Source organism: Zalophus californianus, chromosome 4 (assembly GCF_009762305.2).
Source record: "Zalophus californianus isolate mZalCal1 chromosome 4, mZalCal1.pri.v2, whole genome shotgun sequence".
Classification (NCBI taxonomy): Eukaryota; Metazoa; Chordata; class Mammalia; order Carnivora; family Otariidae; genus Zalophus; species Zalophus californianus.
Window position 1 is genome coordinate 117687267 of NC_045598.1, and position 24419 is coordinate 117711685.

General features: G+C 39.9%; 2 protein-coding genes across 6 annotated transcripts in view; one reads left to right on the forward strand and one right to left on the reverse strand.

Moving 5' to 3' along the window:
- The window catches only part of PLAG1 (PLAG1 zinc finger), a 50737-nt gene extending 32888 nt beyond the window's left edge, over window positions 1-17849 (reverse strand). For all 4 annotated transcript variants that reach the window (XM_027579285.2, XM_027579267.2, XM_027579293.2 and 1 more), the window contains exon 1: window positions 17696-17849. The gene's annotated coding sequence lies outside the window, so the exon portion shown is untranslated. The remainder of the gene's footprint in view (window positions 1-17695) is intronic.
- Window positions 17850-18284: 435 nt separating this feature from the next.
- CHCHD7 (coiled-coil-helix-coiled-coil-helix domain containing 7) lies at window positions 18285-24130 on the forward strand. 2 transcript variants are annotated; one of them, XR_003518013.2, is made up of 5 exons: window positions 18290-18411; window positions 21693-21762; window positions 23132-23230; window positions 23369-23429; window positions 23987-24122. XR_003518013.2 is itself a non-coding variant. In XM_027583578.1 (4 exons), the coding sequence occupies exons 2-4, from the start codon at window positions 21709-21711 to the stop codon at window positions 24089-24091; spliced, it is 258 nt and encodes an 85-aa protein (XP_027439379.1). In that variant the 5' UTR covers window positions 18285-18411; window positions 21693-21708; the 3' UTR covers window positions 24092-24130. The 2 variants fall into 2 exon arrangements, 1 of the variants encoding a protein (XP_027439379.1); XM_027583578.1 differs by lacking the exon at window positions 23369-23429 and having other exon boundaries at window positions 18285-18411; window positions 23987-24130.
- Window positions 24131-24419: the final 289 nt, after the last annotated feature.

Here is a 24419-nt window from a genome sequence, read left to right on the forward strand (position 1 = left end):
GTTCAGTCTGTATGTCTTGTGAGTCCCTCTCTCTCTGGGCCTCCGGGTGTGTGTGCGTCCTCTCCCACCATAAGCATGTCTGTCTGTCTTTCCTTGGGGTGTGTGTACTTGGCTTCATAGCCCCATTGCAAGGCTTGCTGAGGGCAAGGAAGGGGCTTCTACCTGTCATGGGGAGGGCTCAGGTTGAGAAGGGAGGGGTCTATGGTGTGGGGTGGGGGGCAGTAGAGATGAAACAAGCCACCTCCTTACCTCCCAAACTTGTTGTCCTGTACTTCACAGTTAACAAGAGACCGGCTCCCCCTCTTGAGGGTGACACCCAGTCTCTTCTTGCTGACCTTTCTCTGGGCCCAGTGCTGCCGCCACTCTTCTCCTCGATGCTGTCCTGGGACACCCTCTGGGAGGACTCTCATCACACAGCACCTAGCCACTGCTCCAAGCTTCTTCCAGCTTCCCTCCACCTTAGCCAACAATTTAGTCTGGCCCTGAGGGCAGAGCGCACCTCCCCAGATACTTACGGTGTGCCTGGTTTGAGAGAGAGAAAGAGGGAGGAGGTCGGGCTCAGTCTAGTGAGGAGGCTGGATATGTGCAGGATGGGAGGAGTGCCTGAGAGCAGGGAATGGAATCGGCTGTGCAAGCACAGAGGTGTCACCCCAACCGTGAGACAGGCAGGCTGGGGACATGCCCTGGGACACACCCAGCAACCAAGCTCCAGAGGAGCAGGGAAGAGAAGAGGTGAGGAAGGTGTGAGCTGGGAGATCGCTAGTCCCCAGGAGCCGCACTCTCAAGGACACCAGGGAGGGGATGACCACTGCACCCACGCCCTTTGGCTACAAGGAACGGGCGGTCATGAAAGAGGATGAGGCCCGAGGTGGGAGCCGGCTGGCAAAGGGCAACCCATGCGGTGGCTCAGGAGTTCTAAGCACAGTGTGGGCCAGCTGTCCCCAAAGAGGGCACGAGACGGTCCTGCAGAGTGGCTCTCTGGCCTCCTCCCCCACCTCACTGCCTCTGCCTGGCTGGGCTCCCCCTCCATCCGGGTCTTCTCTGGAAGTGCCCCACCCAGGTTGTTCCTGCTTTGCTCCTTCTCATCACTAAGGCCTCGTCACAAAGGTTCCTTTATCAACAAGTCCTCTCTGAGCACCGTCTCTAAGGGACCCTGCTCCCCCAGACCCCCAACGCTTCATCCCTGTATTCCTTATTTCCTTCACACCCCCTGCTGCGAGCTGAGAGAATTCTGTCTACTGTCGCCTTCGTTCACTCTGGCTTAGTGTCTGGTCCATGGGAGGCCCTCTGTCAAGTCTTCTCGTGGAGTAAGAGATGTGAGGAAGAGTGTCCTACCACAGACGTGGAGACGTTTGTGTAAAGAGAAAAACAGGCGCGGAGGCCCAGGAGGGGGGCAGAGACTGAGGCTTTCTTAGCACAAGGCTGCCAGGCACAGGTACGGTAGGAGCGGAAGCCGGTGCTCAGGAAGGCGTACACCGAGGGGAGAGGAGGACCCAGGAACCCTAGAACATGGCCAACTGGGAGAAGAATGGGCCCCATCAAGGGAAAGTGCACAGGGGCTGTTAGAGCGGGAGCAGCAGGGCCAGAAGCGCGGGACAGGAGGGAGCTCTCAGGAGCCTGTCAAGCCCTGCAGAAAAGCCCAGTGGGACGAAAATGCAAAGACGTTACTACTGATGGGATATTGCTGGATGGCACCGATGGGAAGAAAGAGAAGATATGCAGTGGGGGGATGAAGGCAAAGGTCTTCTACAGTATTTTGCTTCTGACAGGGGAGGACTGAAGCATCTTTGCACGTGGACAGGAAGAGACGGGAAATACCAGGATGGGAGGGGTGAGCAGTAACCCAGTTGGCTCCAGCCAACCGATGCATGCCTCCCAAGGCCATGAGGCCCAGCCTCCCCTAGACAGACTCCCTAAGCTCCTCTGAAGCCTTGCCTGACCCACAGGAGGTGGCCCACTATTCTGGAAGAGCAAGAGGTAAAGAGGAGCCAGGCGGGGGGCCGTGGTGGTGGCCCCCATCTTCTTCTGGGGACTGGGCAGGCCACTGGGTGCGAGGGTGGAGAAATGAGGAGGTGAGGGCTGAGAATCAGTGAGGAGAGGACTGAGCAAAGGAATGAAGAGGAGATCCACAGCTAAAAGACTGGCTCTGTATCACTAAAGAACCAACTGTGAATCTGGGGTGGGGTGGGGTGGCGTCTCATTCGCAACAGCATAAAAATCCTTCGGTGTGGCATTCAAGATCCGATACATTCTGGTCCCAGTCTCCCTTTCCAGCCTCACCTACCATCATCCTGTTCACCCCTGACACCTTAGACTTCAGTTCCAGGTGAGGGCCCAGCATGTGCCACATGCCCAGAACAGTCACCCCTCCCACCTGCTGCTCTAGGACCACCTCCTCCGCGGAGGGAATAACCTATTGCTATCAAACTACTTCCTCTGTAGGTCCCCTCTGTTTCACGTCTCTACAATGGAAGTACTAGACCCACGTCAGAAATTCCAACTGAATATAGACAAGGTGGCTTTGTGCCCAGGGACCTGAAGGAATGGAAGGGCCATTAATAAAACTACTGAAGTCTGAACTGCTGGTTTTAGGGACGTTGAGAGTTTGAGATGCCAACCTTCCATTCAGGCAATCATGTCAAAAGACGACCTTGAAAATGGACGTCTAGAACTCGCCGGTGAGGAAAGGACTAGCAGTGATAAGGAAGAGAGTCATGTGTGCACGGCAGTGGACCACTGCTTCAGATCTGGATTACAGTAACATTTCAGTGACTCTCGTCTCACACCCATGGGCTCAGTTTATTCTGGATTCTGAGTCGACTTCACTTTCATAACTCATCCTTTCCTGCTCAAAAAGCTACAGTGCCTTCCACAGCACAGTGTGCAAACTCCTTGGGCTGACAATCAAGGTTGTTCAGAGTCAGGCCTCAGCATACCTTTCCAGTCTCACCTTGTGGTCCCCCCAACAAACCCTCCTTTCCTGTCAGACTGGTATTCCTGGTGGCCCAGGACAATAAGCACACTTCTGCCTCCTCACCTCTGCTGAAACCATTCATTTCACCTGAAGGCCCTCCCTTCTTTCTGCCCATTCTTAACTCACACCTGTTCAAAGCCCACCTCAAGTTCACCTCTCCCGCCCTGGAATACCTGTCATTTTTACTGTCAGTACCATTCGTTTCGCGTTTTAAGATATGCTGCTTTGTGTTCTCTTTCATACATCAACCTATCATCCACAAGGCATAAAAGAAAAACAAGGAAAAGGTAGAAGGCAAATACAAGTATACCCTACAAGGGGCGGGAAGTACTCTTCTTACTTCTGGCTCGCATTTGGAGAATAAAGAAACTTCAAAAAGAAGATGGTCTGTGATGGGACTTATTGCACAGGTTAAGATGCAGACAGGTATGAGAGAAAAACTTTGCAGGGACTGGCCAAAACACATGCACAGTCAAATGTGGGGTATGTCTCTAAATCCCCTAAATCTGTGGAGGGAAGTACACAAATAACAAAATAGGGATCTGGAACTTAACTTGGAATTTTGGAGAACTTGGGATGATACCATATACTGCATTAAATTCTTTCAGTTCTCTTGAGTGCTATGATCATCAGTGACATTTCTATCTCAGAAGTCTAGTATGTGAAATTAACTAAACACGATTTTCAATTGTCACGATAAAGAATTACATTGTTTACTGAACGAAAACCAACCAAAAATTCAAAAAGAGACACTTATTCTGAGGGGGGATGGTTTTGCTGTAAATGTGTTTTGAAGCAAAAACTGACAAAACTACACTTAGTGAGATCATTAAATCCTATAAAACAAAGTTTAGGTTTATACTTTAAAAATCTCCTTAAACTTAGCAAACTTATATTTTCCCAATTCCTAATACATGGCTTACAAATAAGTAGACAGGGATGCCTGGGTGGCTCAGTTGGATAAGCGTCTGCCTTCAGCTCAGGTCATGATCCCGGAGTCCTGGGACTGAGTCGCGCATCGCATGGGGCTCCCTGCTCAGCAGGAAGTCTGCTTCTCCCTCCCTCTGCCTCTGCCTGCTGATCCCCCTGCTGGTGCACGTGCACGCTCTCTCTCTCTCCCTCTCTCTCTCTGATAAATAAAATCTTAAAAAAAAAGATAAGTAGACATGTAGCATGTTCTAACTTGAGTTAGTAACTTTATGACTGAAAATTTTATTTTTACAAATTGGTTTTTTTTAATACATAAATTCTAACCTGGATGTAATTTAGGCTTATGCTAGCAAATTAACGTATCAATAACTGGCTTACATGGCCCGCCCATTCTAAAGACTTACTTATAAAAAAAGTCACAGAATTCCAGTTTCTGAAATCATGACTGCTCCTTGACTACACAAGCCTGCACTTCCTATCTCACAAGACTGTGGTAAGAACGAAATGAGAGAATATAGGTAAGAGTAAGGACTGCTATCCAGCCACAATCCTTTATAACAGACGCATGGCATTAATACTCAAAATATTTTAGGTGATATAATTTAAAAGTCATGTTGGCTAAATGATTCGGGGAATAATTTAACCAATCCAGTTAAGTTTCTTTTTCTTTTAAACAGAAACAGTCTCTTTTTTGTGCTCATTTTGGTTTTGCTTTTACTGGGAAGAACTTTTCACTAAAACTTGGCTAAAATTAAAAAAAAATCTTCTAATAGCTCTCATCTTGGATAAAAACCTCTGCTTTCTTATTTGATCAGTTTCAAGCTCTCTGAAAAATACTAGTACAATTCCACCTTATGCTAGTGAAGGAATCGATGAAACAGATAAAGGTGTTTACCTTTAAACAATCCCAAATTTCATTTTTTGGCAGCTGGATACCATCCTTCAGAACTGTATAACTTCAAAAGTCTAGCTTTAGTACAGCCTTAGACACAGAAACAGGGCGTACGAAAAGATCTTTAAAATGTATGGTAATGTGTGTGTTTCTTTTTCAGAAGTGGTTTTGGACGGCACGGCTTGACACAAAGCACGGAAAAGGAGTGCGTGCGGTACTGAGGCTCTGCCATACACAGGGTGGCAGCACTGAGAACGAAACCCAGACCGCCGGCAGAACGCCTGAATGGCCAAGGCAGCCTCACAAGTGTGCCTGGAATCTGATTAGGAAAACACTTCTTAGACACACGGGGATTTTGGTTTTAATTAAGAAATTCCTTTTAATTCTGGCACAGGTATCTTGCATTTTAGAAAAGCACTTATGAGTCAGCCTCTGAATGTGACCAATTGCACTTTTCTCAAAACAAACTGCTTTCTCTTCCTCTTCCTGCACTGATAAAAGGTAAACTGAGTAGGATTAAATTTAAGCACCACATCATACTCAATGTTTAAGTAGGGCAACTGTATCTCAAGTGTGTGTATATACAAACACACACACACATACACACACACATTTTGTTGTTATTGTTTTGTGGGTTTTTCCCCCCCCCAATTTATTAAACTAAAAACAAAAACAGTTCACCTATTTCTCCCACCCTCACCCCATCCTCTGCCTCTGGCAACTACCAATCTGTTCTCTGTATGTATGAGCTTGGTTTTATTTTTAGTATATTTAAATTAATTTAACATATAAGAAAGATCATACCGTATTTACCTTTCTCTGTCTTACTTCACTTAGCATAATACCATCAAAGTCCATCCACGTTGTCAACAAATGGTAAAATTTCATTTTTTTTATGGCTGAATAATATTCCATTATATATAATATATATTACATATAATACAAAATTTTATAATACTTTATAATACATTTTATATAGTATTATATATAAATGCCACATTTTATCCATGCATCCATCTATGGGCACTTAGGTTGTTCCCATATCCTGGTTATTGTAAATAATGCTGCAATGAATATGGGGGTGCACATATACTTTCAAAGTTAGTGTTTTCATTTCCTTTGGATAAACACCCAGAAGTGAAATAGCTGGATCATATGGTAGTTCTATTTTTAAATTTTTGAGGAACCTCCACACTATTTTCCACAGTGGCTGTACCAATTTACATTTGCACCAACAGTGCACAGGGTTCTCTTTTCTCCACACCCTTGCCAATACTTGTTATTTCTAGGCTTTTTGAAATAGCCACTCTTAACAGGTGTGAGGTGATTATCTCATGGTAGTTTTGATTTGCATTTCTCTGTTGATGAACGATGGTGAGCATCTTTTCATGTGTCTGTTGGCCAACTGTATGTCTTCTTTGGAAAAATGTCTATTCAGATCCTCTACCCATTTTTTACTTGAATTGTTTGTTTTTTTGCAATTGAATTGTAGGAGTTTATATATTTTGGACATTTGTCCCTTACCAGATAAATGATTTGCAAATATTTCCTCCCATTCAATACGTCGTTTTTTCATTTTGTTCATGGTTTTCTTGCTGTGCACAAGCTTTTTAGTTTGATGTAGTCCCATTTATTTTTTTGTGGCTTTTGGTGTCAGATTTTAAAAATCATCACCAAAGACCTTTGTCAAGGAACTTACTGCCTATGTTTTCTTCTAGGAGTTTTGTGGTTTCAGGTCTTATATTCAATTCTTTAAACCATTTTTAGTTAATCTTTGTGTGGTAGAAGGTAGTGGTCCAGTTTCACTCTTTTGCATGTGGCTGCCCAATTTTCCTAGTACCATCTATTGAAGAGAGTGTGTTTTCCTCATTGTATATTCTTGACTCCTCTGTCATAAATTAATTGGCTATATATGTGTGGGTTTATTTCTGGGCTCTCTATTCTGTTCCACTGATCTATGTGTTTATTTTTATGCCAACATCATACTGTTTTGATTACTATAGCTTTGTAATATAGCTTGAAATCAGGGAATGTGATGCCTCCACTAGCTTTGCTCTTCTCAAGACTGTTTCAGCTATCTGGTGTTTTCTGTGGTTCCACACAAATTTTGGGATTGTTTGTTCCATTTCTGTGAGAAATGCCATTGGAATTTTGATAGGGATTGCACTGAATATTTAGATTGCTTTGGGCAGTATGGACATTTGAATGATATTAATTTTTCTAATCCATGAGCATTGGAGTATCTTTCTATTTATTTGTATCTTCTTCAATTTCATGTTTTTTAGTTTTCAAAATATAGATCTTTCACCTCCTTGGTTAAATTTATTCCTAGGTATTCTTTTTGATGCAACTGTAAATGGCAATTTTTTTTTCTCTTTTTGATAGTTCATTATTAGCATACAGAAATGCAACAGATTTCTGTATATTGATTTTGTATCCTATAACTTCATGAATTTGGTTATTAAATTTAAGTTTTTTGATGGAGTCTTTAGGATTTCCATATTTATAGTATCACATCATCTGCACATAGTGGACAGTTTCACTTCTTCCTTTCCAATTTAAATGCCTTTTATTTCTTTTTCTTGCCTAATTTCTCTGGCTAAAACTTCCAATACTATGTTGCATAAAAGCGGCAAGAACAGGTATCCTTATCTTGTTCCTGATCCTAGAGGAAGTTTTCAGCTTTTCACCATTGAGTATGATGTTAGCTGTGGGCTTGTCCTGTATGGCTTTTATTATGTTGAAGATTGGTACCTCTATACCCACTTCATTGAGAGTTTTTATCATAAATGGATATTGAATTTTTTTCAAATGCTTTTTCTGCATCTACTGAGATGATAATATGACTTTTATCCTTGTTAATGTGGTTATTTGACTGATTTGTGGATATTGAGCCATTCTTACATTCCTGGAATAAATCCTACTTGATCATGGTATATGATTCTTTTAATGTATTATTGAATTCAGTTTGCTAACATTTTGTTGGGGATTTTCATGTTATGTTCATCAAGGATATTAACCTGTAATTTTCTTTTCTTGTGGTATCCTATTTGGTTTTGGTATCAGGGTAATGCTGGCTTCATAAAGTGAGTTTGGAAGAATTCCCTCCTCTTCTATTTTTTGGAAGAGTTCGAGAAAGATTAGTATTAATTCTTCTTTGAATGTTGGTAGAATTCACCAGTGGCGCCATCTGGTCCTAGACTTTTGTTTGCTGGAAAATTTTTGATTAGTGACCCAATCCCCTTACGAGTAATCGGTCTATTAGTAATGGGTCTGTTCAGATTTTCTGTTTCATCATGAATCAGTTTTGGTAGATTGTATGTTTCTAGGGATTTATCTGTTTTTGTTTTTTCTCAGTTATCCAATTTGTTGGTGTATAATTGTTCATAGTAGTCTCTCATGATCCTTTGTACTTCTGTGGTATCACTTTTAACACCTCCTTTTTTCACTTCTGATCCTATCTGAGTCCTCTCTTTTTACCTGGTGAGTAGCTAATGGTTTGTCAATTTTATCTTTTCAAAGAATCAGCTCTTAGTTTCCTATTGTCTTTTTAGTCTCTTTAAACTCTATTTCACTTATTTCTGCTTTAATATATGTTATTTCCTTCCTTCTACTAACTCGGGGCTTAATTTGTTCTTTTTCTAGCTCCTTGAGGTGCAAAGTTAGGTTGTTCATTTGAACAAGAAGATATAGCACTTGTAAATACTTATGCACCGAAATAGGAGCACCTAAATATATAAAATAAATATTAACAGACATAAGGGAAGAAATACAACAACAAGGGACTTTAATACCTCACTAACATCAATGAAGAGATGATCCAGACAGAAAACCAGTAAGTTAACATTGGCCTTAAATGATACACTAGACCAGACTTAACAGACATTTACAGAACATTCCACCAAAAGCAACAGAATACACGTTCTTCTCAAGTGCACATGGAACATTTTCCAAGATAGATCATATGCTAGACCACAAAAGAAAGTCTTAAGAGGATTAAAGTCATATCAGGCATCTTTTCCAACCACACTGGCATGAAATTAGAAATCAATTACATGAGGACAACTGGAAAATTCACAAACATGTGGACAGTAAGCAACATGCTACTGAACAACCAACTGGTCAAAGAAGAAATCAAAAGAGAAATAAAAGAGACAAATGAAAATGGAGCTGGAACCTACCGAAGTTTATGGGATGCAGCAAAAGCAGTTCTAAGAGGGAAGTTCATAGCGATAAATGCCTACCTCAAGAAACAAGAGAAGCCTAGTGCATATTTAAAAAGATTACCCGAGGTATGATTAAAAGTGCTTCAAGGTAGAAACTTCTTTTAAGAAGAATATGATCTTGGGAACAAAACTGCTATTATTAAATACAAGCAGCTAAAGTTTTAAAGTAATTGTCTTAATTATGTTATAACGTCCAAAAAGAGAGACTTTTAAGGAAAACATCTGTAATGCTACTTAAAATGAACTAAAATACCCTTAAGAGTCTTAAATGCTTAATGATTAAAAATTTCAAATGCAGTGTATATGCAAGTGACATAGATAAAAACAGTTCTAACCCATTTGTCACCACTCTTCCTTCAAAAATAACTATAATAATTGAATATTACAATTCTCTAATTTTGTGCCTGTATTTGAAAAACATATTCTCATTGTCAAAAGATACTCTGTTTATGAACTTCTACAAACTGTCAGATAATTATATGTATTCACTTTGTTTACTAACTTCTAGGCATATAAAAATAAATTCAGGTACAGAAACAGCTTTCAATTAAAATTCCCTAATTTCAGCAGCACATCAAGTTATCCAAATTTTTAAAACCTTCATTCTATGTCTAATTAAATGTTACATGATACTTCCATTTTGATTTACGATTATATATTTTACATGTATTACCTTTTAAAATGTACTGTATGCCAAATTATTTCTAAGGAATGTTTGTCTTATACTTTTTTCTTAAAAAGAAACTAAAGCAAATTACCTTAAAAGCTAAGCCTGATACATATACTTTACACAGGGCATAGTTAAATCAGTTATTTGTTTATATGACAGGAGCTCTGAGGATGCTCAAATTTTATGAAGCATTAAAAGAAAAGCATAAAATATCACCAACTGCTGTTAGAAGAGTGCACTGTATTTGGAGGCATTCTCCTTCTTTGAAACATTTTACACTCTTCCAAAAAAGAACTATTAGAGCTGCTTCTACCACTCTTGGTATAACTTACCTATTTTCTTATATGTCTAAATCTATTTGAGAGCTGAAACTCTAAGCATCTGAATAGTGATTTGCAAATAAAATACTACTAATATTAGAAAAGTAACATAACCAAGGTTGAAATTTTATCCAATTAAATTACCTCAGGCAATAACAAATTAGAAAAACACACGAAAAACATTTTCTCAGATTTACTTAGAAAATAAGTTTAGAAATACAAGGAAAGCAAATTCATGTTTGAGATGTACTTTCTAATCAGATATACTGGTCATATTAATATTTAAGGTTATAATAGATCTTATTCAGCTATATAAAGACACAACTCTCTCATAAACTGCAAATTTAGAACAAATTCAATTTTAAAGTAAGGGAGCTAATTTCTCTTCTTTGGAACAGAATAGTTATAGAAATTATATTTAGGAAATACAAAAAGCTTAAGAAAGGTAATATATTCTTAAATAAAACCCTATTTTCATTTCATTTGCTAAAGTTGATTAAAATAAACAACAACCCTCTTATTCTAACTTTTTTAGGGTATGATGAAAAGTGATGTGGGCGCTATATAATTCCAGCTTTAAGACAATACAAGAAAACAAATCAAATTACTTAGAAAATGTAGCAGACTAAAATTCAGCTGGTGTTATTTTTAACCTGAACGTTTGGACTACCTTAATCTTCTAGGTTCAGTTTCTTAAAATTCTCCTGATGGAGAACGATTCAATCAACTTTTTACTAATACACCTTTAAGAGAACAAAACTGATTAAAACATTTTCTCAGCTTGCCTTTCAGCCAAAGGAGCTAAAACCCTCATTCTCTGATTGATTTCTAGTTTAAGTCTCCAAAAATGTATCTCAAAATTAAAGGGATTAAAATGACAGAAATTTTTTAAAAAACTGATGGCAGCCTTTTAGCTGTAGCATTTAATCTGAGAATTAATATTCTCATATTCAGAAACCAAAAGATAGGCTATGATAAGTAGTCAATATGCACATGTGCAATTTCAATATTGGTTTGAGACAATAATTCAAATATTTGATAACTGTAAGTCTAAAATGAGCCTCTCATTCTCAAAAAAGGTAGAGTTCAAGACTCTGCAAGGGCAGATCATCATTCACAATCCGTAGAGGATTCAGCTGCCCTTTAAGAAAAGATGACTACTCTACCCTCAAAAAATTTCTCATACTAAAGGAAACTTCTACACTGGAACATAACACTATAAGAAGTCTAGGTCTTCCTTCAGAAAATCAATTGCTAATTAATAAATAGGAAAGAAAATTTTCCTTTAACTGTCAGCATACACCTAAAAACAGTCCAGAAATTAAGAACTTTGTTGACTGTTCTTATCTTTACCTTGTAAAAGCTTTTTAAATGTTATTAAGTATGTAGGAAATGATATAAATTATCATTAAAAAGCCCACGAGTACCTTGTTCTTAGACTAAGTTTTTAAAATCTATCTCATTAATCTAACAGAAAGCTTTAAACTTTCTGATGAAGAATGGAAAAAATAATTTTCAATATTTTCTAAGATTTTTCAGAACACTTCACTTAGGTACACATTTAAAGTAATCTTTAAAATCTTTTTAAAATAGGAAAAAATCATTTTTCCTTACTTAAAAATAAAGAATTGAAAATAACCACTACAAATTATTCTCAGAATTTAGTTTAATTCAAATCTAAGATCTGGAAGAAAGGCTTTGGGAGAATCTATTTTTAAAAGGTTATTATAAAGTCAGCAATTTGTATGGGAAATACTCTCTTATAGATTCCCCCAATTATCTCTCCCCTTTTGGGGGGGTAGATTTATTATTTTTGCTTTGCAGGTATTCTTTACTCACATAAGACATTTTTAAATCTACTGTGATTTTAATTTTATTCTGAAATTCTCATCTCCCTACTTCTTTCCTATCAATTTTGGACATTTTAGTCCATTCTTATATTCCCTTTACACACTTTCATTATTTAAACTCTTATTTTTAAAAGGCATCAAAAAAACTTTCTAACACCTTCATAGTTCGAGGTTTTCTGTTTTTAGATTAGGAAAAAAAATGTCACTTTAAAAAAAATGCAAGGAAATATTTCAAGCAAATTGCTTATCCTATTAACCTAGGACCTAATTGCCTAAATTCACTCACTTTACATACGCACACACATTTCTTAGGTAGTCATCTCAAATTCCCAACACACACTGTGGTTAGTTTTAATACCATGATCCTGCAGTAACTCTGTTTACAAGACATCCAGGGACTTTTATTAAACACTAACAATTTTAATGCAGTATCACACCACTTCATTTTTTTAAAATGAGAATTTACTTGCTTTATAAAAATGGATTTCTGTTTTCTGATAAGCATTAATAAAAAAAAAAAAAAAGCAAAAGCCTTAACACCTTAAGGACAACAAACAAAAATACATACAGAAAACAAAAATACCAAACATACAGAAAACAAAAATACCAAACCATCCTTGATAGTTCCCCAGCATCCTATCCTTGTCAATACCACTCTGGAAAGAGGAGGCAGGGACAGGTGTACAAACTGAGTAGAATGCAAACCACTGGATAGCAGGCCAAGCGATTTAAAAGTAAAGATCAACTTATGCCTCTGTTATAATTTCTAGAAGGCTTTCGTACATGCATATTTCTTATAACATCAAATGTTAATAACTATACACTAATACTTTTATAAAATATTATGACCTAAACATTTTCATTTAATTTCTCTTAATTAAGCTTGAAAATTAAATTTGCTAATGAAATATAAAAGTTGTCCTGTTATAAATGAAAAGCAGTAATAGAGTGGATGTCAGGTTCAGGCATTTCAAAAAAAATTAGGCACTGGAATAAATGCAAGAAGTAAAAATTAGCTACCTCCAAAGTGATCTTATCATAAAATGGAAAAGAATTCCCACGCATGAATCCTAAAATCATAGTTAACTTTACAGTTTATCAATCTGATGTACCCTGCCCTCACATTTAACTTATTTGTAAATACTTTCACAAGGCTACCTAAACACTTACTAATTAGTTAAATATGCTGACTACATTAATTCCTGCTAAAATTAAAGAAATTAAAGGTCCACTTTTGTTTTTTCACAGTAGCTGATATATATTCAAAGTATTTGATGTTTCAGGAAAGGTGTTTATCTGGTTCTTAAAACATTTAAAACATGGCTCAAGGGACAATTTATAGCCCTTTTACCTTTAACATATTCACTATCTTGGATTTTGTTGAACACCTTCAGTTGTTTTTTCCTTCTTCTGAAACTCTTCCCTTACTCAAATAACTAAAGAATCTAAGATGTTATCAACACAAAGAGTAAAAATTTATATTTATTCCCTACACATTTGGAAACACATCAAAAAGAACGAGTATTCCAGGCAGTGTAAGTAAACTCATTCAGCAAAACTTCTTTTTTTCTTGGGTTTGTGTGTGTGTGTGTGTATAAATGTGTGTGTAACAGGTAATTTTTTGTATATCTTAATTTTCCAAAGATCAGAATTCTAAATAAAAAATATTAAAACATTCCTAGAAGGAACCAATATTTTGATTACACAGCTCAAGGGGCAAATGATTATTGAAACAAAACTTAAAAGATGGCTAGAGATACATGTTTCAGTTATTTGGCTTTTCAAATACCAAAGACAGGAGCATTACATTTCATTTAGCAAACAACAATTTAATCCTTAGAAAGGAAAATTTCCAGAATACCAACCAAAATGTGTATAACAACAATCAGGATTATGTTAAAAATGAAGGGAAAAAAACCCCACCTTTGTAGGATATTAAAATACAAAGAGTACCCTTAAAAATTTTAAACTATATTGATAAAAGCAAATTCACTAATTTATTTAGCTGTAAGATGTCTGTTTATTAAAATATTTTGGTTATAATAAACATACAGATATGGAATTTTTTCAGTACTAGCCCATATCTATAAATTATCTTCCACAACAGCTAAACTCCTTATAGAACTTCGAACAGCAGAATTAGGCATATAAATTTCAAGTAAGAATCTCAAAGTAGGAGGTTTCTTAACTCTAACTGAAATAAAGATTTTGAGTATACAATATCCTTGGATTATTTATCTATAAATTATCTTCCACAACAGCTAAACTCCTTATAGAATTTCAAATAGCAGAATTAGGCATATAAATTTCAAGTAAGAATCTCAAAGTAGGAGGTTTCTCTAACTCTAACTGAAATAAAGATTTTGAGTATACAATATCCTTGGATTATTTCTGTAAATTGGTATAATTTAGTAGTAGCTTCAGAAAAAGTATGTTCAACAGACATTATATCTGAGACATTTAAAAAGCTCAATACAACCAATTCAAGTTAGATATTATGCTGTGCCCTATCTAAATAAGACTCTCTAAGGAATTAAAGATTTTATACTTTGTGCACTCTCAGTGCATTTTCTAATTCAGATAAGCAGCTAGTTGTATAAAACCCAAACACATAGAAACCTTTATACCACCCTTTGTGAGAGAGGAAAAAAATCACAACACCAGCACTTTTATTTAGGTTGACAATAAACTAATCATAACTTGAAGTGTCCAAACAAACTGAATAACTCAATGGTCTACTGTAACTGGAAGAAATATTTTTCCTTCACTTTTACAGAAACTGAATTTATTTGATATTAGTATGTAGTCTGTCAAAGTGGCACCTATTCAAGATCTAAAAGTCTCATTTATTTTAAACACAGAGCCTAATTCTGACTACTTATAGGTAATGTAACTTTCTTCAGCCAAAATACAATAAAAATGTAAGAGAAATTTCAAAGGTTGTATAAATATTAATGGCATTCTGACACCCCTGGACAGATGATTATTTGGGGGAAGGGGAAGTTTCTCTTTCCCATTGATAGTTTAATCACTTTCCAATCAGTTTTGATTTAACAGTGGTTCATGGGAATAATTTTTAATGAGTTCTTAGAAAGGTGTAATTGCTTCCAAAATCAGAAACCACAAGATGATGTACTCAAACACTACACCGATGTAATGCTGTTAGGGAGGTATTTACAGAAAGGTGCAGATAGGAGCTCAGTTGTGAACACATGTTAACATACAATGGGCTTCAAAACAATAATCTGTTTGTACAGTATGGAAAGTAAAAATATTCTGTATAAGATGTGTAAAAATCTAGCTCTAATTTTAATCTATTTCTATAACTAATAAAAAACAAAGGAAAATAGGCATTTATTGCAAAACTCCATATACCTGTGGAAAACGGAGCACAAGTAAATTCTATTTGAGATGAACCTTAATCTCAAATAGAATTCAGCTAACATCTGACATATTTTAAATTTTGAAAATATTGTGAAAATGTCAACCATCAGAGTCAACAGTAGTATATGATCAGTAAACATTTCCTGTTAAATAACACAAATAAATTCAACTTAAAAGATGCAAACTGATAGGTCTCAGGATTTTAAAACCTTTTGATTTCAAAGTAGCAGAGTTACAGCACATGTATAGGATGGGCTTTAAAAATGGGTATACGTAAACTTTTCCATGGTGTTGGTGTATGTGCTTTTTTTTCCCCTTAAAGAAATGCCTACTGCTTACAGTGTAAAAGAATCTCCACCACTCTGTCTGCAGTTTTCGACCAGAAGTCCTCAATGTACCTTCAGCCAAATTGAATATTAGGTATTTTACAGCTTTTACAAAATGGCTGTAAAATCACATTATGGGCATACACAGCTCTTTGATCTTGCTGCACAGAATTCATAACTGTTCAATAATGCTATACCATTACACCACACACCTTAAACTATTTCCATTTTTCCACAAATCCTTCCAAAATCAGCTTCTAAAGCAAAGAAATGTAACATGAAAAGTTCCTGGGAGGCTTGTTACACAAAAGAACAGCTTGGATACAAACTAATCTACACAATATTCATCTTCTGTTGAGCCTGTTTATCCCTCCTTTCCCTCTATCCCTCCTAAAGGTGGGTGCACTTGAGTAATGGAAAGAGAAGGCTCTTCCACCACCACACCCTCCCAGCACCTCTGCCTTTGGTCCTCAGACAGTGATTCTGTGCAGGTGATGAAAATCATAAGAAAAGAGAAGCTGTCCCTTTAAAATGCCCTGCTCTGTCCCACATCCCACGTGGAACCAACATCAGCAGCACTTTCCCATTAACTTCAATGTGATGCAAGAGGCACCATCCTTTTATATACGTAAAACCAGAAAACTTCAGCTTAATATTCTTTACTGAGGACGAACAGGTGAAGCAAACGGGTCAGGAAGGGAGAAACCAAGCAACTCCCACCCCTCCCCAAAAGGTGCTCCAGTTCTGCACTCCAGTCTCTCTGTGCAACATCACCTCTCTACCCCTCCTCTGTAGAGCCCAGTTTAAAGAAAGGAGGGAGCCACTAACAAAACCTGAAACATAAATGCGACGAAAATGCAATCTAAAGCCGGAAAGGTTTATTCTTCCAATCACACATATTAACTCTATTAAGAAAATGGCATCACTTTTTTTTCCACCCCCAAAAAAAACCCACCCCGCAAAGATCATTAAAGGAGAGTTATAAAATAGCAAATATAGTGTTTATCTTATCTCAGATCAGTCCACATTACCAATAAGTTTAGCAGTTTCTGCACTACCACCTCCCCCCTCCCTCCCCCTCCTTCTCTTGCATCGGATTTTCACGTTTTCTCATTGTCGGTTGAGTTATAAAAGGCTTTTGCCCTTCGAAAGTTTTAAAAAATAAATAAATATTAACTCCTTGGTCCCTGCAAAGTCAAAACGGACTTCAGGGGAAAGGCGGTTCATACTTTTACCTTTAGCGAGAAAAGGGGGAGCATCCCGGATTTTTAGGGATTTTTTGCGATTTTTAAAAAATTTTTATTTGGTTATATGCCTGAGTTCTCCCTCCATTTTGGTTGTTTATGATACTGACAACAAGCTGTCCCTGCTCTGTGCAGATCTCCTGCTTTCATTTAGCACCCCCTCCCCCTACCCCCCCTCGCAGCCACACATCCAGGGCTCACACCTCCCCGCAGACCCCGCACCCCGACCCCGACTCGCCCACCTGAGGAAAGGGCAAAAACAAATTCATTTCTCCAAAAAAGAAAAACCTCTTTTGAAAAAGGGGCAAAGTTACCCCAAGTCACTCAAAGTGCCCCCCAAATATTGCCGACTGCGGGTTTCCGCCAGGCCCTTTGGGAAGCGACCTTCCCCCGGGATGTTTTGGTGGAAAATGCGGAGAGTTTACTCTCAAAACTGAATTTATATTAATTTTTCCCTTATTTTTCGGGTCTCTAATGTCTTCCGCTCTCGCTGCTGCCGCTGCCGCTGTCACAATATTCACAGCACCAGAGAGGAGGAGGAGGAGGAGGAGGAAAACTTTTCAAACTTTCCAGACCCTGAATAAAGGGTTTTTTTTTTTTCCCACCGACCTCACCTTTGGGTCTCCAGCCGCATCGCCCCCTGCCCTGTCAGAAGCGACTTCGGGAGTCCTCACACCCCCGCTTAATTATTTTATTTTATTTTTTATTATTATTTTTCTCTCTGGGGTCCTGAGCTGGGGCTGAGAGTAGCACAAACTTTTCCTCCTCCTGCCGCCGCTGCTGCTCCTCTGCCCCCTCGGCTAGTCCCATAATTTAAATAACCCTGATATTTCTCCCGCTAAACGCCTCTCCGCCGCCCCGGACCCCGGGAGAACTCACCGCGGGGCTTTAACATCCTCCCTCCGGCCCGTCCGCCGCCTTTACACCGCCCGCGGAATTTCTAATAATTTTTTTCTCATATTTCGGGCTGGACGCGGCGGGCCTGGAAATTGTTTCCTTACGCCTCTTTCCAGCAGCCATTGTAGTGTATGCGCTGCCCCTGCAGCCCAACTTGCAGCTGCCGCTGCCGCCGCCGCCGCCGCCGCCGACGTCGCGCCCACCGCCGCCTCCCCCGGCCTGCTCGGCCGCCGCCCCCGCCTCCCGCCGGCCCGCCCCTGGTCCCCGCCCGCCGCTGTGCCCGCCCTCCGCGCGCACTCCGCCCCGGGGCCGGCCACTAGGCGCCGCCGCCGCCAGGGACGGGCCCGTCGATTGGGTTGCGGCGCCGCCCGTCAAACCAAAGTGTTAAGAGGCGGGCCGCGGCTCGGGGGGCGCGGCGGGGCGGGGGAAGGGGGCGGGGCCGCACGTTCGGCCCCGCCCACTCCTCCCGCCTCGGCCCTCCTCCCGCCAGCTGGGGGCGGGGCGAGACCCGCCCGCCCCCGCCCGGCAGGGCCCGGCACGGCTGTCAGTCTGGCGGCGGCGCGCGTTGATTGGGCTGGCGGCCGCCGGGGAGCGGGGGCAGCACGTTGGGATGCGCGCTACTTAAGGTCCAGCTGCGTGAGCCATTGACGTGTTTGGAGCTGGAGACGGCCTGGGCGCTGGCGAAGCGGTCGCCCGAGGTGAGTGGTCCCCCGCCCCTCCTTCCGCGGTGGCTCCGGGGATGCGAAAAGAGAGGGGTGCACCTGGGCTTCTGCGGGCCGGAATCCTCTCTCCTCCGTCGTGAAGCCGCTGCCACCAGGCCCTGCCTCAGCGCAGGCCCTTTCCTGTCGCTCCTCCTTTGCGCGACCCGGTTTTATTCGGGCTGGAGACGAGGAAGGTGACCTTCGCCCTCCCTGGACACCTCTAGCTCTTCCTTCACCCTGCTTCTCAGCCTTTGGGGCGTAATTGCCAGGCCCACCCCCAATTTCCTGCGTTTTCTTCTCCCCCTGCCCCACTTGGCTCCATCGGAGGTCAGAGCAAGGTGTGTTCACCTGTGCCCGTCGTCCACTGTTAGACGGACAGCATCGCGGAAAGGCAGCAAGGCCGAGGACTCACATCTCCAGTTTCTCCATTCGACTGCCCGCCCCGCTGTACCATGCCAACTTCCTGACCCTGCCTTTCTGCACCCAGCAGTGGGTTAAGGGCTTTAGGTTCTCGCATAACGTGTTTCAGCTTCCTGCTAGTTGCATTTGAGTTTTATCAGAGCCACAGACCCTGCCTTGGCTCTGACCAGCATGTGGGCATGGACCTGTTCAGTAATGTTCTCTTCTTCCCTTTCAAAGCTAGTTGGAGAGTGGGGATGTGAACTGGATGGGAAGGAAATCAAGACATACTTTTTAAAGCAGTTTGCCTTTTGGAGAAGATTTTAGAGTTACTCCTCAACTGTGCCGTGCTTTTGAGGCCCCTCCCTCAAATCTTTGGTTTTCTTTCTGGCTGTCCTTTGCAAGTAGAGCTCTGTAATATTTGTTTAGTGCCTCAGAAAGTAAGCAGATAAGTCCTCTCTAGCAGAACACTCGATCTTCCCTTTAGACCCTCTCCTCACTGTAAATTGACATTTCCTCTTCATTTCCAGTTGATACGTGAGGATTCATGCAAAGAAGGTGACATTTAGAAATCCAAACTTACATTGACTTGTATGTAGAATCCGGAAGGGAAAGGAAATGAAATCTGAATAAATTCATGGTCCAAACCTGATTTGCGTATATGTGATGTTACCTAGATGTTATTTTTAAAGGATTCTTAACTGACAATAATAAAATGCAGTGAAAGTGCACTTTCATGTAAGGCACGCACCAGAGTTTGTCTATGTCTGATCATTGTTGAGATTATATATATAAGGAGTATGAACAGCTAAGCAGAGTTATGTGGTCTTACGTCATAGAATGAATGTAAAAAAGAAGGGTGTGAGTTCACTTAGTACCATCATCTCTTAGTAAGAAGTCAAGCCTGCAAAAGAATTCTGTTCAGGAGAGGAAGAAGCTTCTAGATATAATTGAATAGCACCTTGAATTTCTTTTTTACCTAGATGCTTCTGTTAGCTAGGTACATTCATGTAGTGTTCAGTGGAAATCAGATTAGAGGATTCCTAAAAGTTAAAGGATGCTGAATTGACTAAACTTTTCTCCCATTCTTCTTTGCAAAGATTGATCTCTTTTAGCCTGGACATCCTGGGCTCTGAACTGGATGACTCTTGATTGCAAATACCACCACTTTTTAGGAGCTTATGGGGTTTGATTGATTTTCCTGAATGTACCTTATTTCTCTTAACATGACTGATAGTTTTTGACGGTGTCACCTAGGGAAAGAAAAGTAGAATCCACTTCATACAAAAATTCTGACCTTTCTCTAGTTATCCTGACTGATGCAGTCTTTTATTGGGTGGTGTTGGTGCAGGTCATACTGCATTATTGCTTATTTCTCCTTCCATCTTTAGGTGGAAGATGGTTAAGCTAGAACAGGATTCGAGAGTACAAGTTAGCTCAGACCCTTAAACTTAGTGCAGAGCATTTAAAAATGTTTGTGGGTGGCTCATCAATAGCATACCGATATACTGAAATGAAAAAATCACTTTGAAATAATTAACAGTTCGTTGATTATTGTTTTTCTTAATTTTCTCTTTTAGTTCCTTTCTGTGACATGTCTTCGAAGATAATAGGCATGCCAATTTCAGTTGAACTGCATTATTATAGAGAGCGGTTGTCCTGGAGTATAGTTGACATATATGAGTAATGTGTGAATCACAATACTTGACTTGGAATCACTAGGTGACTCTTAGGGAACTGTGATCATCTTTAATCGGTAAAGACTTCTGCAGAGCTCCATGTGTAGGGCTTGAGTTGGAAGATTAATGGACCACAGTAGCATAATGTGACTTCCTTTAACCAAGGGAAGTATCAGTTAAATAAAGATGCCACTGGAAGTAAAGTTTCATTTTTTCATTTTTAGCTTTTCAAAATGTCAATTAAGCAATAACTTTGTTTTTTAGTATATTGACCACCCTGGTGCTGGCTACAGAGTACACAGTTAGGTTCAGTAAACAAATGTTTTTGCTAATGTTGGGTTATACTTATTATTCCACACTTATTTTGTATGATGATCAAATGTATAATAACGAAGTAATCATTAGAATGCATGCTGTATTTGGGGCGCCTGGCTGGCTCAATCAGTTAAGCGTCTGACTTTTGATTTCTGCTCAGGTCATGATCTCAGGGTCCTGGGATCGAGCCTCATAGCAGGCTCCCCACTCAGCAGGGAGTCTGCTTGTCTCCCTCTGCTTCTGCACTCCCCCTCCCCCACTTGCACGTGCTCACTCTCAAATAAATACATAAATATATTTTTTTAAAAAGAATCCATGCTGTATTCTTAGGGTTTTTTTTTTTTTTTTTTACTATATTTAATAGCTTAACCTTTAGAAATAAAGATAAACTAAAACCGAACTATAACTGAACTATCTTCCTGGACATTATAATCAAATTTCAGTGGATGAATTTAAATATGGCCCTCATGCTGAGGCACCATGGCAATGCAAAGGAAAAACCCAACCAAATATTTATTCTCGTAAAACAGAGGACATATGAAGTTCCTTACTGGGATAATCATTATGACAAAATTAATTTTTCTTTTTTTTTTAAGATTTTGTTTTTTATTTATTTGACAGGGAGAGACACAGCGAGAGAGGGAACACAAGCTGGGGGAGTGGGAGAGGGAGAAGCAGGCTCCCCATGGAGCAGGAAGCCCGACGTGGGGCTTGATCCCAGGACCCTGGGACCATGACCTGAGCCGAAGGCAGACACTTAACCGGCTGAGCCACCCAGGCGCCCCGACAAAATTAATTTTTCAAGTACTCATGAGTCAAATGAGATGTATTGATTTATTTTCTGTCATTCACTGTGTAACTCTTTTTTCCAACATCTGCCTGCAGTAAGAAAACTGTTAGGATGCCCATGGTAGCAGGAAGGCTGAGAGATCCTGACATAAACCCTTGCTTGTTGGTAAGGTGGTTTGCTTTTAATTTTCATGACTGTTAACTTGGTAAAACAGGCTTGTTCTGTTTTTGTGGGCATCTGTTTTCTATAGTTCTTGAATAAAGTTATTTCTCTACAAAAAATATTCCTGGCCAGTGTATCTTTATTTCACTAAACATTTTTAGGTATTCATAATTTAGCTAACAAAGATCCATCCCTTTGAAGTTTCCATTTGTATAATGTGCAAGCATTTACTAACCACTGTAACACCAGACAGGGGTATGTAACACCAAGGAAAATCTGTAGTCCAAAAGTGTCAAGTTGCAAAGCATATTTTTCAACTGCCACTGAAATTTGTGTCTTAATAGCAATAATTTCATCCTGTCCTTGAGACAGCCTGCTGTGAATAAGGGGCTATAATAGAATTTGCCTATTTAAAGCCTAAAGCTTTCCACAAAGGTGCCTTGTCACCCTGGAATAATGCAGTCATCAGACTGGTGCCATTCCCTGAACCTATATGCATTTTTCAAATACACACATTCGTTAAATATTTGGCATAGAAATTTAGCTTTGTTTCATATATTAGCTCTGTGTTGAAGCTTTATTAAGTCTCTTTAGATAGACCATGTTTCTTAGATCTGTGAAGCAAATTACCTACCCCTTTAGTTAACGCTTTCCTTTAGATGACTTCTCAGAATCCTACTTTTCACTTTGAAGTTTGTTATCCAATCTACTTCCAGTTTAGACAGCTTAATTTTAATTCCCAAATGGCTCCTACCTTTCTTTGAACTTACAGCCCTGTGTTGCTCACTTAGGTTTTGAAGTGATATTAATGATATCTATTAAAACTGCATGCATAATAGTATATGTACTTGCGTAGTGGAGGGAATGATAGCCAAAAATACATTGAGATGAGTGGTGTTAATTTAAGTTGTCTTGATGTAGACCAGTTATTAGCGACTTACTTAGGATCTTGAAACCAGCTTAACATCAAACAGTCAGGTCCAAGTGAGAACTTGGAAAGGCAGGACAGCTGCACCCTGCGTCAGGAGACTTTTAATTCTCGCTGTGCAGGAGTGATTTTCAGCACCTTGCACCTTGCCTCAGCTTCTTTGTTAAACGGTTACCAGGATAAATTATCTCAGTCCATGCTCGGGCTCAAGTTCCCGTGACCAGATATTCAGAAAACTGACCCAGACTATGAAAAGGAAGATGTCTGCTCTGAGCAGAATGAGTGCTGGGATGGTTGGAAAGATAATTCAGCTTCTGTTCATTATATGCTCATTAAAATGAACAGAAAGGAATGAGTTCATATTACCTGCTTTGGGGGGAAGCGGCTTCAGAAGTTTAGGATCCCATTCCACCCCTTAAATGATGCCTTTCTTACATATTTAAGGAATCTGATGCTTCTACCAGGTGTATGGATGAAAATAACTACGACAGGGAACGGTGTTCCACTTACTTCTTGAAGTACAAAAACTGCCGGAAATTCTGGGTAAGCCTAGCTTGATTAGCTTTGTGTTAAAACTCCACTCTTTGGCTTGAAACTGAAGCCCAAAATTAGTGAGTACCCACAATCTCTTCTTAGTAATGACTGGGGACACTTTTTGACTCTTCTTTGTGTGCCTTGAAGGATCCTTGAGGGCTCTTACTGGCTGCCTCCTCCGGGCTGGAAGAATGCAGGTCTCATATAGGTGGGTCTTCCTATGGATATTTAAGAGCAGCCCTAAAACAATGACCTTGTTATAATTTTAGTTCACCTGGATATGAACAGAATGGAGAGCTTGCTCTGTCATAACACATTTTAGGCTTCCATTTCTGCCTTCTCCTTTCCCACTGCCACCCATCGTTGTTAAAATGGTCCCATTTTTCTTGAGACGTTGGTATATGATTTCTGTTTCTGAGCACTGCATCCAGCCACTTCCTTCCCTCTTCTAAATTAACTGTTGCTTTCATGTGGCAGTTATTTAGTCGATCCTCTTGATGGACTGGACTCTTGTGTTCTTGTACTTAAACAGTATATATTCCCATCCCAATTACCATCAACATAGTCCTAGGGGAATGATGACTTCTATTTAATTGTTAGTTTGAAAAATATTGTCTGAAGTCCTCCTAGAATTAGTTTTTTGGTTCCTCTTTACACTTGGTTTTTAGAATTTCCTTTTTGAGGAAGTAATAGCCAATAGCTGGCAAATGATTAGCATTTAATACATGACTGATTTTGGTTTCTTCTTTTTATACCTATGTGCAGAATTCTGTCATGGTCCAGAGAAGACAGAATGGAGTGAAGCCATCTATGCCTACAGCAGCAGAAAGAGATGAGATCCTGGGGGCAATGGGAAAGATGCCTTACTGACTGTTTGCATTAAAATTGTTTATTTAATTTAGAAGCAGATCAATATTTTTAATGAAGATTACTGAAATCTTGTAGTCCCTTAACCCCTTTCAGGCCTTACCCAGTCAGATCTTAAATTCCACAAGGGGAGATAAAGTTAAGTTAGCCTTGCGTCCTTTGTGTTTGCTCTCAGTGCCAGGGTGATAGTCTGCCAGTGCTGGCTGTGCCATGCAGCTGAGTTCACACGACTTCCCAAAGGTAAGGGAGCATTAGGAAAGGTGATAGGAGGAATGGGACTTTTCACCTGGCGGTGGAAGGAAGGGGATATTTCCAAGGATGGGAAATGATG